Source organism: Carlito syrichta, unplaced genomic scaffold (assembly GCF_000164805.1).
Source record: "Carlito syrichta isolate Samal-C Ts95f unplaced genomic scaffold, Tarsius_syrichta-2.0.1 Scaffold303175, whole genome shotgun sequence".
NCBI lineage: Eukaryota > Metazoa > Chordata > Mammalia > Primates > Tarsiidae > Carlito > Carlito syrichta.
In genome coordinates this window covers 104,169-120,650 of record NW_007247271.1, presented here as the reverse complement: position 1 = coordinate 120,650, position 16,482 = coordinate 104,169, and the positions used below count along the sequence as shown (strand labels likewise).

At 41.9% G+C, this 16,482-nt stretch overlaps 1 protein-coding gene across 1 annotated transcript; it reads right to left on the bottom strand.

The window, feature by feature from the left end:
* Positions 1-1,762: 1,762 nt before the first annotated feature.
* Positions 1,763-15,000, bottom strand: ZP2 (zona pellucida glycoprotein 2). The gene is made up of 19 exons (XM_008057970.2): positions 14,917-15,000; positions 14,732-14,820; positions 13,840-13,923; positions 13,356-13,450; positions 10,962-11,114; positions 10,078-10,122; positions 9,484-9,645; positions 8,671-8,767; positions 8,392-8,573; positions 7,202-7,328; positions 6,062-6,249; positions 5,890-5,981; positions 5,662-5,786; positions 5,312-5,501; positions 3,700-3,835; positions 3,512-3,608; positions 2,776-2,859; positions 2,066-2,149; positions 1,763-1,908 (listed from the first exon to the last, which is right to left on the bottom strand). Exons 1-19 carry the CDS (start codon positions 14,976-14,978, stop codon positions 1,763-1,765), a joined length of 2,238 nt encoding a protein of 745 aa, XP_008056161.1. The 5' UTR covers positions 14,979-15,000.
* Positions 15,001-16,482: the final 1,482 nt, after the last annotated feature.

Below are 16,482 nucleotides of genomic sequence, written 5' to 3'. Positions count from 1 at the left end.
GGCTCCAAGAATATGGACATCGGGTTGGGAGGTGGGTGTCATTATTTAGCCTACCACACAGGGTCAGGATGTCATTTAAGTGACCTTTCAAAAAGTCTTTAACTATACATAGCACATGAGATTTTTGACCCTAATGTACAACAATGTAACATGTCACACAGAAAGGTTTAAATCCAAGACAATTTCTCACTTTATAAGAATATAAGGCAAGCTGGGCTCGGTGGCTCAGTCTGTAATCCCAGCACTTTGGAAGGCCGAGGTGAGTGGATTGCCTGAGCCTGCCCGTTCGAGACTCACCCGGGCAATTTGGCGAGACCTTGTCTCTACAATAAATCAAAGATTAGCCGGGCATGGTAACGCATGCCTGTAGTTCCGGCTACTTGGAAGGCTGAGGCAGAAGGATCGCCAGAGCTCAGCAGGTCGAGGCTGTGGTGGTTGGGAGTGTGCCGCTGCACTCCAGCCTGGGCAACAGAGTGAGACTCCAACTCAAAAAAATAAATAAAATATATATAAGGCATTATTCTGTTAATAAAGCAAGGTCTAAGAATGGCCTTGTTGAGGTAACTTGAACTTTTGGCCTTTTTATTCTAGAAATGCCAGACTTTCCACACACTAGGGTTGGATTTTACCTACATAAGACCTAACAAAAAGATTTAGAAAGAAGGGGCATATTGAAAGATGTCAGAATTCAATATTAGAGACCTACAGAATACCACAAGATGACCAAGTAGACATCATATTCTCTCACCTTTAAAGTTAGGTTTTGGACAGTACAAGTATAACTCACAATTGGGATTTAGAAGTCCAAATACTAGAAACTTTCATATTTCTATTTCTATCTTTCCCATAGAGATTTAAAGTTTTTTTCCTTGAAAGTTTTAGATCCAAATCTTCTGTTGAATAAAAGTGAATTTCTATATTAGATATCTTAAAGATGGTCTGTTAGAGCTACAGTGTGAAACAGACACTAGTCATATTGATGATGTGATTGCAGTCTAGAATAAGATTGGGCACCCTCAGGAAGAGAGCCTTGGGAGAAGGTAAAGATTAAGTACAAGTATTGGAAAAGCCACTACAGGCTCAGGTTCAATTTTTGAGTCGATGAGAGGAGTATTATCATTGCACCTAAAGAAGCTGGCACTTTATAATATTCCTTTCCCTCCCCCAAAGAGAAAACCTTTTATCTTTAGATTAAGACTACAGGGGAAAAATACGACTAAATCCTTTTAAGCTCTACTTCTTGATAGTGTAATTTGAGTTAGGAATTGCTTTTTGTTTGTTTTAGGTTTAAAGTGAAAGTTTTATTCCCAACATGAGAAATACTAGGAATTGCTTTGAATTGGAATATTAGATTTCTTGGGAAGATCTGACTTCCCTTCCCTTAAGGGAAATTATGCCAATGATCAGAGGTGTCTTCTGACTCCTCCATTCTGGGTGAGTGGGGGGAGATAGGCTCACTTAAGTTTTCCTCAGAGGTGGGCTGTAGCTAAGCCCCACTATTGACTGGGAGTGCCCGAGGATTCATGTGTAGTGGTGAGGGGTCAGAAAAGGTCAAATGACAGAAAGCAAATCACAAATTTCCCTAATCGTGTGTTCAGACCAAAGCCTGTCCAGAGGATTGTGGATAGGTACTGTATCCACACTGAACAATCATTGAAGGAAAGAACAATGACTGAGAGAAACAATCCTACTGTGTCATCTAATCTTAGTGAGAATGTAGGAAGCAAGAGGCTTACTTCAACTGCTTTATTTGAAAGTCTGGTTAGTGATTTAACATCAGGGTTCTTTTCTTGCACAGATAATTGATGAAGCCTAGAGTTGCCACCACACCTGCTATGGCAGCCATGACAGTCACTGCTTTAATAGCAACATCTCCAGCAGTCCCATGCCCTTTGGCACCCACAATATCTGGAAAGGAAGCAGACATTGAAGTCTTAATATCAGATCATGTTTAAGTCACATGGGTACGATTTAAGCCTTACCATCTAAGGGCTCCCCCAAGAAGGGTATGAAACTAAGCCTCAACGAGTTTATTCGGGAAGTTTGCAGCAGGAAATAACCTTACCTTGTGAGCCAACTTCCTCCTTCCCTGCTCCACTCCCACTGTTCCCACTTGCTTTTGCCAGTCTCAGATCAGAGCGGCTGACACCTGGAAAGAACCTGAGATTCTCAGCCTGTTTAATATAACATTCTGAAGCTAACAGATATGGTTAGCCATCCCCTGAGTGATTAATCTCACAGGTTGTTCATTAAGACTATTATCTGCAATAAGGACATAGGATAATAACAGGAACATACAGATTTGAGTTTGGCAGTGACAAGTTAAAAGACGCATATGCCTCTAACCTATCGATGCTATTAATAGGAATATATCCTGAGTTTGTCAATTGGCAAGGATTTCAATATGACGTAGGTACAAAAATTAGAAGTAACCTGTAGATGTCTGTGAAAGAAGAAACCAGCTACAGTAGAGCCATGTGGAATCCTATATAGCTGTCAGCTGTGAGGTAGGTTTCTTTGTACAAACATAAGGTGGTTAAAACAAATTAGAAGTAATAGAATAGAATATACGATCCTACTTTCTGTTAAAAGGGATTCCTAGAAAGCTACACAGGAGACTTAATGGAAGCCTATCTTTGGAAAGGGAGACTTTGTCTTTTATTCTTCTGTTTAGATTTACCACAAGTACGTGCTATTTATGCATAAGCATTAAACTCTTGGCATAAAAAGCTTACAGCTTGAGTTCAGGAAGTACCCAAGGCTTTAAATCTATACCTCTGAATGAAGAGTCATCTGACAACAGGAGAATGGGTCCTGGGAGGCTGACTGTCATTTTCTCTTCTTCAGTGACCCCTGTGGCTGGAGCAAGATGATCAAATTTGTATGTGACTTCTGGAAGAGTGGTTAGAAAGGTATGTCAATAGGGTGCTTAAAAGCAGAAACTCTATGGAATATTCTGTTTTTTAGGGAGTTTTGCCTGCCTTTGCCTTTTTTTTTTTTTTTTTTTTTGAGTTGGAGTCTCACTCGGTCACCCAGACTGGAGTGCAGTGGCCGCTCCGGCCACCGCAGCCTCGACCTGCTGGGCTCCGGCGATCCTTCCGCCTCAGCCTTCCGAGTGGCTGGAATTACAGGCATGTGCTACCACGCCCGGCTGATTTTTTGATTTATTGTAGAGATGAGGTCTCGCTGCCCAGGCGGGTCTCGAACCCGCGGGCTCAGGCAATCCACTCACCTCAGCCTCCCAAAGGCGTGGGATTACAGGCTGAGCCACCGAGCCCGGCTGCCTTTGCCTTTTGCTGTAAAAAAACCAGGATGAATCCTCAAAGAGCTTGTCTATAGAACTAAACAAGAACCCGCCCATCTCCAATTCATCATATAAATACAGCAAGCTGGGCCAAGAAGAGACTTCCTGGGCTCTTGGTACTAAGAATCTTATCCATTGTTTAAAAAATTTCAAATTTGAAAAGTTGAAGCTTGCTGGGAGTAATAAACAGGGATTTGAAGTTTTTACCTCGCCTGAGCCTAGCTGATACAGGGCAAGTCACAGAACATAGAGGGGAGTCAGGAGAGAGCTGATTGCAGATTAAGGTGCTGCAGTGGAAGTAGATCTGGAGAAGGAAGAAGAGTTAAGTGGAGTCATTAATGTTTAGTTGCTGCACTAATGTTTAGCTTGCCCATGGTGACTTCTTGACCACTTACCAGACTAGAAAGTGCCTGGGTTTCTGATACAAAGGCAAAGGTCTTCACGTCAAACCTCTGGTAGTGATCAGGATGGGTCACAGAGGAACCAACTGGGTGGAAGTTAGTTTGGTAGTTGTCCAAGTTGTATGCACAGCTAGGAGACACAGCATTATCAGTCAGAGGCAACCCAGAGTCCAGTTTCATGTTTGCTCAAATTCAGTCACATGTAACACTTTCAGGACTACTGCTATGTCTACCTTCTACCTGTATCTTTGTTTTGCTTAATGTACCTCTTGCTTACCTGACCTATACAATAGTTCTATGAGTTGTACGTGCTATATTTTTCAACTATGTATTTTAAAAGGCACCTGTTTTCCAATTAAAGTCTTCCAGAGGTACAAGTTATACGTATCATCTCAGAAGACACTGGCTTATTTCCATGAGTGACATATCTCAGGCAAAATGTATAGGTGACAGAAGTAAAGAACCCCTGCCGTTTTCTAATTTTACATGCTAGCAGGGGGTGATTCTATAAACACAGGCTAGGTAGTAAATGTCAAAAAAAGAGTTAGACCAGGGTGAGGAGTAAGGAGGGCCAGGGTAGGTCCCGTGGAGAAGGGGGACATTTGACCAGGTGTTTAGTGAGATGAAGGAATGAGCCACATAAATTCACTGGCTACACATGGCCCTAAGGCAGGAATGTACCTGGAGGTTAAGAGCTTCAAGAAAGCTAAGGTACAGTTCTATCTACAGGCTGAGCTGTGAAGATAAACATCTATATGTACAAGTATGGGTAGTCACAACCTCAGCATCACAGTGATCAGGTTCTAGAGTCAGATGGGTATTCTAATCCCAGCTTCACTATTTCATATTGCTTTGGGCTAGTTGTTAAGCAGCAAGCTAACTTCACTTCATGAAATGAGATGGCTAGTGAGTGGCTCCCTCATAGGGAGATGAGGCTCAAATACTACATGTAGAATATATACCATATGCCAGGCACAGTGCTAGATGTTGAATTAATGGATAGGAAATGGAAATCTATTTAATCTCCAGATGAAGACTAGCGTATTAGAGTCATAATTCTGGGGGTAAGGGTTGGAGTGGGGTGGGAATCCCATTCCTTAAGATTAAAAGGTAAACCGGGCTCAGTGGCTCAGCCTGTAATCCCGCACTTAGGGAGGCTGAGGTGAGTGGATTGCCTGAGCCCGCAGGTTTGAGACCCGCCTGGGCAACTTGGCGAGACCTCATCTCTACAATAAATAAAAAAGTCAGCTGGGCATGGTAGTGCATGCCTGTAATTCCGGCTACTCGGAAGGCTGAGGCGGAAGGATCACCAGAGCCCAGCAGGTTGAGGCTGCAGTGACCGGGAGCGGCCACTGCACTCCAGTCTGGGTAACAGAGTGAGACTCCAACTCAAAAAAAAAAAAAAAAAAAAAAAAAAATTAAAAGGTAATAAGAAAGCTAGCATGAGTCCTAATTAGACCAAGGACTAATTACTAGGTAACAAGGACTAAATCAGGGCCTTTGACTAAATCAGGGCCCCCTTGAAGCCCATGAGGGTTTATTTTCTCCATCATTGACAAGTTCTGATGGACTAGCTTGGCAACCATATAGTACAAAGAATACCTACCCATCCACAACAATATTCCACTGGGGGAGAGAGTCTGGGTCTGTGGTGGACGTTGCCCAGCAGTCATCTAAGACTAGCTTGATGTTGGGGTCATCCCTGTTTAGGACTCTCACTTCCATGTAAATTGGTTGGCGGAGGAATCTCACTATAGGATACTCGTTGTTCCCATAAGGTTGTTGGTAGGAGTTATCTGAAATGGAATGGAAACCTCTTCAGCACTCAGGTAGTTGATAGCTGTAACATAAGCTCACGGGTCACCACTGTTCCATGAGTCTGATAGCATCAGAAAGTTTATTTGGGATGAGAACCCAAGAATATTTAAACAGTTTCTCAGATGCAATGTCTCTTACCTGGGTAGGCTTGCAGGATCAAGGTAAGTGGACCTTGCTTCACTGAGGCCACTGGAGGAAGAAGACTTTTGACATTGACGTTTAGTAGCCTGTCATCTCTGCTGTAAGAACATTTCACTGTCATCCTGTAAGAATTTGTGTGTGTGTAGAGGGGGACAAAGTTTAGGTTAACAAATTGCTTGGATTTAAACTAGAGCTTTAAAAACTCAAGCAGTGATTATATCACACCTGAACTCGCTATCTCTGGATATTTTGCTTGGAGGAAGATCTGTCCAGAGAGCATGTATTTCGTTTTCGTAGATGACTTTATCATCTTCAAACTTAAATGCCAGAGAAAGTTGGTTAACAGCCAACCACTTCAAAGAGAAGTCTGAAATTCTTACCATCCACCAGCACTCACCTTATATCTCGTCCCACAGCCATTCAGGGGTATGTGAAATCGTACTATCCCCTGGGACTGAGCCTTGAAGACAGGTTGGCAGGATGAGTTTCCCACCCTGAGGGTACCCAAGTTGAGAGCTGGTTTTGTTTGGTGACTGTAGACCTCAAAGTCCATAAATCCATCCTGGGTACACAGCTCACCTGTAACTAGACAGTGGTGAAGGTTTAGAGAAAATAAGCATCTGCCATGTGATACTGTGTTATGAGGAAGACATTTTCATTTGGCAGGAGGTACCAGAATGTGTCTTAAGTCTTTGTTTGGGAAAATACCTTGATAGGTACTTGAATTGCAAGGGGAGCTGAAACAGTTAAGCTACTCTATGTGAGAGAACGGGTAGATTTTTTATTTAAGAGGGACCTGAAGACATGGATAGAAATACAACATAGACTAAGAGGCCAGTGAGAAAACCCTAGTAAAGAGCTGAAGTAACTTAAGATCAGGTTTAATATGGCTTTAAGTATAGAGTCTGTGTTATTTTGTCCCTTCTTTCAACACTTATGAATCCCGTCATTTCAGGGAAAAATTGAGGCAGGAACTTTTTTTCTTCCATTTGGTTTGAACTGACACAGATCAGGGTAAACAAAAACACAGGGCAGAGGCAATGCTGACACCAAGAAGAAATACTCTATTCCTTTTGGGGAATTTTTAGGAGTTTGGGGAAAGTCTTTTTAAGCTTTTTATAGTCCTTCTAATTAGAGGTTTGAACATTCTTGCCTAGGCAGTGGGCTCAAGCCCCCTAACCCAAAATACCTAGGTTACTTACATATGAAATAGTTATAGTGAGCTCTACCTGTATGACTATCTTAGAAATAGTATACTTAAGGTCCTGTTATAGCAGTTAGATTGTTTCTGATCTGACTAGTCTTTAGTTTCTTCAAACCACAAGCAATTTATCAGCATATGACCTTCTATACGGCTATTTTAGAAATAGTATACTTAAGGTTCTGTTATAGTAGTTAGACTGTTTCTGATCTGACTAGTCTTTAGTTTTTTTAAACCATAAGCAATTTATCAGCATATAACCTTCTATACATTTTTCCACATGTACAGAAAGAGCCAAGTGAGAAAAATGTTGAGAATTTAATAAAAGGCCTTTACCTATAGAAACCGGTGACTCACAGAGACACTCAGGATAAATCACCATGGAGACTGTCTCCTTTCGCAGGTAAAAGGTCAGCTTGAGTGAAGAGACATAGAACTGATCGAGTAGGCATTTTTCAGAGGACTGAAATGAGAGAAGAATGTCAATGAACAGCGACAGCCTGCCTGGGGCCCAGAGTAGTCACAGGGAGGCAGGAAGGAAGCCCACCAAATACTCACAGGGCGTACTCAGACTTATCTGGTTTCCCTTTAAACCAATACAAGACAGACCCTATCACTTCGAGATCAGGATGTTTCCCCAGGCAGGAAACTTATTGCTTTAAATTCATGCCCTGAAGTACCCAGCACTGCTTAGTCTTTGTCACTTAGTCACTAAAGCTTGAATCAACAGATCAAATTCCAAAGAATAGTGTTGACTATGGATATCACTAAGACAAGTGTGAGTCAAAAGGACTCTATAGATGTTGCACAATACTATTGCAAGATATATATACCCAACAAAATTCTCGGGTATGCCTAGCAATTCCTCTAGCTAAGACCATCCTCAACGAGGACAATATAGGACCCTTTTTAGATCAAGCTGCCTTCTTCTTAGTAGAACATAACAGAGGTTCATCATTAGGTTTGTTTGTTCATTTGAGTTGGGGTCTCATTCTGTTGCCTGGGCTGGAAGAGCATAATCACAGCTCACCATAGCCTTGATCTCCTGGGCTCAGGAGATCCTTCTGCCTCAGCCTCCCAAGTAGCTGGGACTATAGGCACTTGCCACCATGCCTGGCTGATTAACTGTTTTTGTAGAGATGAAGTCTCATTATGTTACCTAGGCTGTTCTTGAACTCCTGGGCTCAAGCAATCCTCCCTCCCTGACCTCCCAAAATGCTGGTATTACAGGCATGAGCCATCATACCTGACAGTCATTAGGTATTTGAAAAATAGATTATTCAGTGAGTCTAAGAAAACTTCTATTATAGAGTTTAAAGAGGTTTGTATTTAAAGAGTGAACTTCAGTTACTTGAAAATTCACTTAAGATAAGATGAGACCTTCTAACATTTGAGTCTATTGTGTTAGCAATTAGAGTTTGTGAGCAAGTCATCAGCTGTTATCAGGATTACCCACAAGAGTAATCAGGATACATCAGGATCTTGTAGAGTTCAGGAATAATGGAACAGTAGATAATGAAACATACTTTTGTTTTCAGAAGAGTTTTGCTGAAATGCAATCTCAAGCCATTTGTCACTTCAAAATCAATCCCATTGTCATGCAACTGGCTCACAATGATGTTCCTGTTTTCAAAGTTCACTAACTTAAGCTTCCCAGGAAACTCTGGTATGGTGACAGTCAGGTGTGTGGCATTACAGGACACAGGATCTGAAAGAAATGGCCAACAGAATGCCCATCACCAGCCTTGATTAAGCCCCAGAATTATGTCTCCCACAACTGACAATGCAGCTACTTGGAGCCTCACCTGGTGCACAAATAGCTTGTGATGAGAAGATTACCTTCTGCCCGGGAGATACAAACATAAGCTTCAAAAACACCATGTAGAGATGACTGTTACCTTGCTGGGGGTAGAAAACAGTATTTTCAAAGACATTGGTTTACTTCAATCTCTAACCCATAAGAATCGTCAGGATAAGCATATACTGAAGTATTTGGGCACCATTTTGCCCAGTGACTGTTCTGGAGGTGCCCTAGTCTTAATCTTTGTCTTCTAATCTCTGGAAGACTAGGGTTGTCTATGGATATCACCTGTGACTGAACATTTCTAAGCGGAAATAAGAGTTGGCTTAATTCCATGACTATTTTATAGTATCAACAGCAAGAGAATGTTGCTAAGCTTTAATCTGTTTGTATTCTTAATATGAAACAGTACTGTTCTTGTTAAAGTGACTGACATTTGAGCACTCATGTGCCAGAACCTGTCCTAAGTATTTTAACACATTAATCCATTTAATATAATGTCTTGATTTTTAGCCTGGAAATCACCAATATCTACTGTAATATAAAATATAGAACAACAGCAACCGAAACAGAATTCTTAATTCATAAGAGTACATTTCTTCTACATTAGGCCATAGATTTAAGTCTATAGGAAAGGGAGACCAGATTAAGGTAAGAGCCATATCTTTAGTACCCAGAAAAGTGTTTGGCACTTAGAAGGCATTAGTACTTGAATATGTTATATTATCAATTAATTTGAAGACATGACTGAGATTGCCCTTGGATCTAGGAGTACTGGCCTATGATTAGGTGGTGGCACAAAAGTCTTTACACCTACCATATAGTGAGTCACTCCAGTGGCATTGAATGACACATGGAAGGTCATCTTGTGGTTTTCAATCAGAAGACCAAAGCCTTGATTCATGGCCTCTGGCAGGGTCAGAGTTTTGGCTCTTACACCATCACCAACCTCAACACTCCATCCCAGCTGAATAGTTTCCTAAAGTCAAAAACTCTGTTTAGAGGTCTGGTGCTCACTTGGCCTTGACTATTGAGGTCTAATGTTTTGTCAGGTTAAAGTCACCTTTAACACAGAGTTAAAGGTTAGTAAAAGTCTAGTTTTATTTTGTTTGAGTTGGGGGTCTCACTCTGTCACCCATACTGGAGTGCGGTGGTATAATCACGGCTCAACACAGCTTCAACCTCCACAATTCAGGCAATCCTCCCACCTCAGCCTCTCAAGTAGCTAGAGCTATAGGCACACACCACCTTTTTTGAGGGGGTAGAGATAAGATCTTGCTATGTTGCCCAGGGTGGTCTCGAACTCCTGGGCTCAAGCAAGCCTCCCACCTCAGCCTCTTATAGTGTTTGGATTATAGGCATAAGCCACCATACCTGTCATAGGGTCTAACTGTAGAAATTGCTTTCATACCTCAATGTCATCAGCCAAGCCAGAGAAAACCCGTGGCAAGGAAAACTGGAAGAAAAAGTGAGAATCTTGATGTGAGACTTTGATTCAGAGGAGAATGTTTCTGAAGTCATACTACCTTGCTTATATGTAGAAGACACGCAGAAAGATTGCTGTTATCACACCAAGAGGCCTGGTTGTGAGATGCAGTAGGAAAGACACAGGACCAGTCATGAATCCTGACTGTGCCCTTAGATATCTTTTACCTCTTTGAACTTCTGATGCCCAAAGGCAACTGAAAGTTCTAAGTTCCCTTCTAGCTGTAAGTTGGGATCCCAAGTTCTTAAATGTGTAATCTTTTACTAGTTGGAAAAAAAATAACTCAAGCATTATAGAAATCCATTGTTGTGATGTTACTTTTATATCAGTGTTACTTTTAGTTATCTATTACTGACATTAGCTATATTAGACAATAAGTTCTAGGAGAATATGATTAAGCTGTTTAGCTCATTTGTTATAGCTTGTAACTGGTATAGGTCCTAGAACATGGTAGGTCTTCAGTTTGTCAAGTGATTATTGATGTGATTACAGCTACCAATGGAATATTTTCTATTGCCAGGCACGATGGGCTAAGTGCCATATATACCCTCTCAGCAAATTCTTGGAGCCACCCTATTGTTTCATCACTTGGGACCTAGAAACACAGCCTCAGGGTGGTTAAAAAGTTGGGATCCCAAGTTCTTAAATGTGTAATCTTTTACTAGTTGGAAAAAAAATAACTCAAGCAAATAAGCAGTGAATACAGGATTAAATCCTAGTTCAATTTCTAAGCCCTGCTCTGTCTAGAACACCATTATATTCTCCCCTGCAGCAGTCATATTCCCCAGCAACCAACTTATTTCACTCACAGACATGGAATCTTTCTTGCAGACTGTAGATTCTGAAAGCCCATGGGTCTCTTCTACTTGCATAGTTGGACAGAAGAACTGATACATGACAGCCCTGTTTCTTAAAGCAGTACTGCTGTTCATGAATCTGATGGTCATCTGGTACCCACCAAGCTGTGTACAAATAGCATAGTAAGAACAAAGGAAGTGCTGATACCTCCATGGGAAAGGTGATTCCAGAGTACCATCTGACTTAACTGAGTGGCAAAACCGTTAAAGTTACCAGTACCACAAGTGCTGGAAGGTACCCTGTTCTTACAACCAAGAGACTCTAGCTAGGGCACTGTAATATCTTAGTAAAGACTCATGATGACAGAACATGAGAGCATCAAGAGTTAGGGGAGATATAAAGGAAATACAAACTGAACTTGATGTCTGAATAGGGTCAGTATGATGCCTCTACCCAAGCTATTCAAATGCATTTATTAAGCACCTAAGTAGCAGCCATTGTGTGGGGGGTGCTAGAGAAAGCCATCTCTGCCCTTACTCTTTACCTCAGGGAACAAGTCTAAAACAGAGGTTGGCCAACCATTTTGTGTTAAGCGTTAACTATTTTAGCCTCTATGGGTCATGTATAAGCCATAGCTCACTTACGATCTACAGAGATGTAAAAATAAAAACATTCTTAGTTCAAGGACAGTTTAAAAAGGCCAGAGACCGGATTTTGCCATCCATAGGATATAGTTTGCAGACCCTTGGTCTAGGGGAATACAATTAATCCCCTAATATTGGGAGGTCTATTTTATTTTATTATTTTATTTTATTTTTTTGAGTTGGAGTCTTACTCTGTCACCCAGGCTGGAATGCAGTGACACACTCACGGCCACCTCAGTGTCGACCTGCTGGGCTCCAGCAATCCTTCTGCATCAATCTTCCAAGTAGCTGGAACTACCACGCTCAGCTAATGTTTTATTTATTATAGAGACAGGTCTTGCCAAGTCCCCTGGGCTGGTCTTGAATCCACGGGCTTAGACAATCCACTCACCTCAGCCTCCCAAAGTGCGGATTACAGACTGAGCCACCAAGCCCGGCCAGGAAGGTCTATTTGAAAAGGGCCAAGTTTAATCACAAATGTCAGAAAGGGCACATGATTACATCATTGGTCATTCACAGAGGACCTTACACCAGATGACTTACAGTTCAAGCTTGTTTACAGAGCAGAATCTAAGAATGCATCTTTACAACTTAGACTGGAGATTACTTGTATAACCTGCTAGATATGTAGATTCCCAGAACTCATCCTAGACCTCTGTCAACTAGTCAATTAAACTCAAATTTCAGTTTCTTCAGGTGATTCTTCACACTAGAGCTTGAGAACTGCTTACACAAGTTGATTGTATTGCTCCTGATAACCCTGATTGGCTATACTGTTACGTGACAAGAGAAATCCTTGCTGTTGAGCTGCTGTTTGCCTTCTAACACCTGTTTTTACAGGCTAGAGGGTCTCTATTTGCCAGCACTCAAGTAGCTTTCCATCCTACATGGGGATTACAGATCAAAATAGTTCATGTTTGATCATTTATTGGATCCAGGTTCTTCATCTGTTTAATATTCGTTGCCGGGCTCGGTGGCTCAGCCTGTAATCCCGCACCTTGGGAGGCTGAGGTTGAGTGGACTGCCTGAGCCCGTGGGTTCGAGACCTGCCAGGGCAACTTGGCGAGACCTCGTCTCTACAATAAATCAAAAAAAATTAGCCGGGCGTAGTAGCGCGCGCCTGTAGTTCCAGCTACTTGGAAGGCTGAAGCGGAAGGATCGCCGGAGCCCAGCAGGTCGAGGCTGCGGTGACCGGGAGCGGCCACTGCACTCCAGCCTGGGCGATAGAGTGAGACTCCAACTCAAAATAATAATAATGATGATAATAATAATAATCATCTTTAGTTACCCTGTAGAGCAGGTACCATTATTCCCACTTTCCAATTGGAAAACAGAGGCTTGAAAAAGTTAAGTAATTTTCTCAAGATCACATCTAGATTGGGGCAAAACAGGGACTTGAGGGCTCAAGCCCCATGCTTTCTCAACCACAACACTGATATTTCAAGCCTGATAATTCAGTATTACAGAGCCAGGGCACCCTTGGGTTATGTTACTTATCTGGCGGCATTTTGGTTTGTGCCTATTAGATACCAACAGCAGCTCCCCTTCCCTAAGTTGTAATAGCCTAAGACATCTCCAGACCTTTCCAAGTGTTTTCGGAGTAAGTTATTAAAAAAAAAAAAAAAAATTTCACATCCACAAAACCCAATGTCTTCTGTTTGAGAGCCACTGGTCTACTCTAGTGGGTAAGTTCTTAACCACCGCCAGGTCTACTACCAATAACTATTGCTTCCCAGATCACTCCTCAAAGCAGTTACTTACCACTCTTTTGGTACAGTTGTCATAAGGAGCCCTCAGGGTGAGCTTTTCTGGATCCAGGACATAAGGGCAGTTTGGCATGTCTAGACCAAGGGGATCTACAGAGCAGGTTAGATAGGATGGCTAAGAAGTATATTTTAGTGACTGTCAGCTAAATCTACAGAGCCAACAAGACTACCAATCTGTTTCTAAAGTACTTCAATCACTACTTTTGATTCAACTGGGTGATAAGACTTTAGTTTTAAGATGCTGTGACTTATAGCCAGAAGTTTCCCAGGAGATTCTGATATGTCACACTTTCAAGGAAAGACAGGTTGTTCCACTCTTGGTGGGCTTATGCAAATCAGGGACCCCTATAGCATAATAGGTATTGGATGCCAGTTGCTGAAAAAATTTGGGTACTCAGCTCCCCAAACAGATGGGATGGATCCCTAGCCGAGGACTCTTTAATAGTGAGGACTAAAATGAGATAATATACGTTACTTACCCACCACGAATGCATGCCATTTCTTGGTGCTAAGATCGCTTGGAAACTCCACTGTTATTTCATTTTCACTGCAAATGACAGTGCCTGAAGAGCAGAGGAAGTGTTTGGGGTCTTCACGAACTATAAGATGTGTAATTCCTGCAGAAGTGTATGGAGAGAACCCCGCCCCCCAGCTATAGGCATAGGGAAGGATGCCAGTTGAGTGAGGCAAGGATTGCTCCTTACCCTTGGGAAACCACAAATGGTTGACAAGGACAGATGACTATAATATGATATACCAAGAACTGTAAGGAAAGTTTCAAGCACCCAGGGCTACCTGATGCATTCCAGGAATAAGCATAGATGGGTGTTGACAAACATGTCTGTAAAGAAGTCAGTCAGAACCTTGACAGTGAAACTGATAGAGATAAGTCTGAAGAACAGTGGTATAAAGCAGATTTTTCAAACTGAAGATAAAGAAGTCCTGGGTAAGCCCAGGTCTGCACTTTTAACACCAAGTTTTGTCAATCTGCCACTCTGACCTCTGGCCCAGGTGAGTGTCAAGTGAGCATCTTTGGTTTTGCCTGTTATGTTGATGCTTTTTTAAAGCCTGAGATTTTGTCTGAGCACTGCTGCTTCTCCTGGAGATGAGGTGTGCTATTGTGTGGAGACCATAAAGCTTGCTGCAGTGAAGGACTAGAAAGGAGTGCAGGTGACTTTTGGAATTCTTGTGTTTAGCTGGCACAGCAAGTCCAGAGGTAAACAGTGGAAAGATCCAGCGACCTGATCTTTCCAATGTAAGGAAAAGGGTGAGAAATCGACTGATCCAGGCTTGTGTTTCCTGGCCAGCTAGGCCCTCTAGCTGCAACCTGTTTACTCTGTTAAGGGCACTTCCCTCACCCAAGAGACATACCTGGAAAGGCAGAATTCACCAAGTGAGAAACACCAATTGAGTTCACTGAAGTCACAAGGACGAAGAAAAAAGAAATCAACTTGTAGGTGCTGGAAGGGGACACAGATGAAGAGACAGTTAAGGAAAAACAAACTTAAGCAAACAAGGCCATCACATACCCTCCCTCTGCTCACAGAATTACTCACCTCCCAACTGGGTTGAACCAGCCTGGGGGAATCCCAGAATCTCCTCTCTGCCAGCACACCATGGTAGAAGACACTACCAGATCAACCGGGTAGAGGGTGGGCTGCTCTGTGCTTTTATAGCAGGATGTTAGCTGGGACCCCGCCCTCTCCCTATTGGGGGCACCTGAATCTTGTCCCTACCCTCTCAGCTGAAAGAGAAGCGTTTGGGACGTGGCATCTGAACTTCCTGACACTTGCCTTGTGTCTTCTGCCAGCTGCGTCTAGGTCAGGCATGAAATCAGAGTTCCTGAAACTGACTCCAGAGGAGTGAACTGGTGTTTTTACTGTAACTTTGGGACAAATTAGGATCTTTTGGACAAAATATTTATAACTCCAATGCAGTGTGAAAACAAGTGGTGGGTCTTATTGTGGAAAAAACGTGTCTTGTTCATGCCACTAAACATTTTCTTTAAGCAATCTCTAGTCTCCCAGCTATTGTGGAAATTGCCCTGGCAATGTGCATGAAGAAGAGCATTTTAAAAATATATATATATGCAGCATTATTGACCCGCCAAGTATAAATGTTTAAACTTACTACAAAAAAATGCAGACAATTACAGAAGGATATAGAGAAAAGGTAAAAGTCACCAGTCATCTCGCCATTGCTAATATTTAGGGGAGAAACTTTACAGAGTTTTTCAGCAAACATCACACACAACAGAATAAAAAAGAAACCTGGGAGCAAAGTTTAAATAGTTTTGTAATCTGCTATTACCACTTTATAACATACCAAATATAAAGTGCTTCATTACCATTTTAAGGTTGCATAGTATTCAACGTTGAGATAAATTGGTGTCTATCTGACTTTATCTTAATTATGAGCACTAAAGTGGCTTCCAATTTTCCATCATTCTAAACAATAACATAATGAACATTCTTGCACATTTCCTTGATTAACCCTCAGGATAAATTTCTAGAAGTAGAATTTCTGGGTCGGAGGGAGTAATCATTTAATAAGAATGTTACATTGTAAAGCACTTGGGATTTTACAGATAGGGAAACTGAGGTAAAGCAATTTGTTCAAGTTTTGACAACTGAGTGTTAGGGACCAGATTGAGAACTCAGATTTTCTGAGATCTGGTCAACATTTATCTTTTCAACGTTTCTCCATAACAGGTGAATTTAATGATCAAACTCTGCACCAGTAGTGGGTAGTGTTTGCAATTAGTACTGATTCATGTATTGCCTTTGTGTTATAACCTGAGGCATCTGAAATACATTATAGGTTAGTGTTTCCCCAACTTCCTTGATCCAAAGGATTGCATGGGGCTCTCGTTAATAACACAGATTCCTGGGTCCCACCCAAAAGCTGCTGAACCAGACTCTCTAGAGGAGGAGCCTGGGTAGTGTATGCTTAACAAAATCCACAGGTGATTCTTATGATCAGGAAAATCTGGAAAACCCCAGAAGGGAGGTAAGTGAAAAAAAATCGGTGGCTGCTGGTTAACCTCTTTATGGGAGTTAATTGATGATGTCCCAGTGGACTTGGGGAGGAGGAGTAAAATATAAATAAGCAGATTTTGGAGG

Excerpts from the sequence above, each read along its gene's own strand:
- ZP2 (XM_008057970.2), bottom strand. The coding sequence starts at position 14,978 with ATGGTGTGCTGGCAGAGAGGAGATTCTGGGATTCCCCCAGGCTGGTTC. Across the intron at positions 14,821-14,916 it reads TGGTTCAACCCAGTTGGGAG|CACCTACAAGTTGATTTCTT; the intron begins GTGAGTAATTCT and ends GTCCCCTTCCAG. Across the intron at positions 2,150-2,775 it reads AGATGACTCTTCATTCAGAG|GTGTCAGCCGCTCTGATCTG; the intron begins GTATAGATTTAA and ends GGTTCTTTCCAG.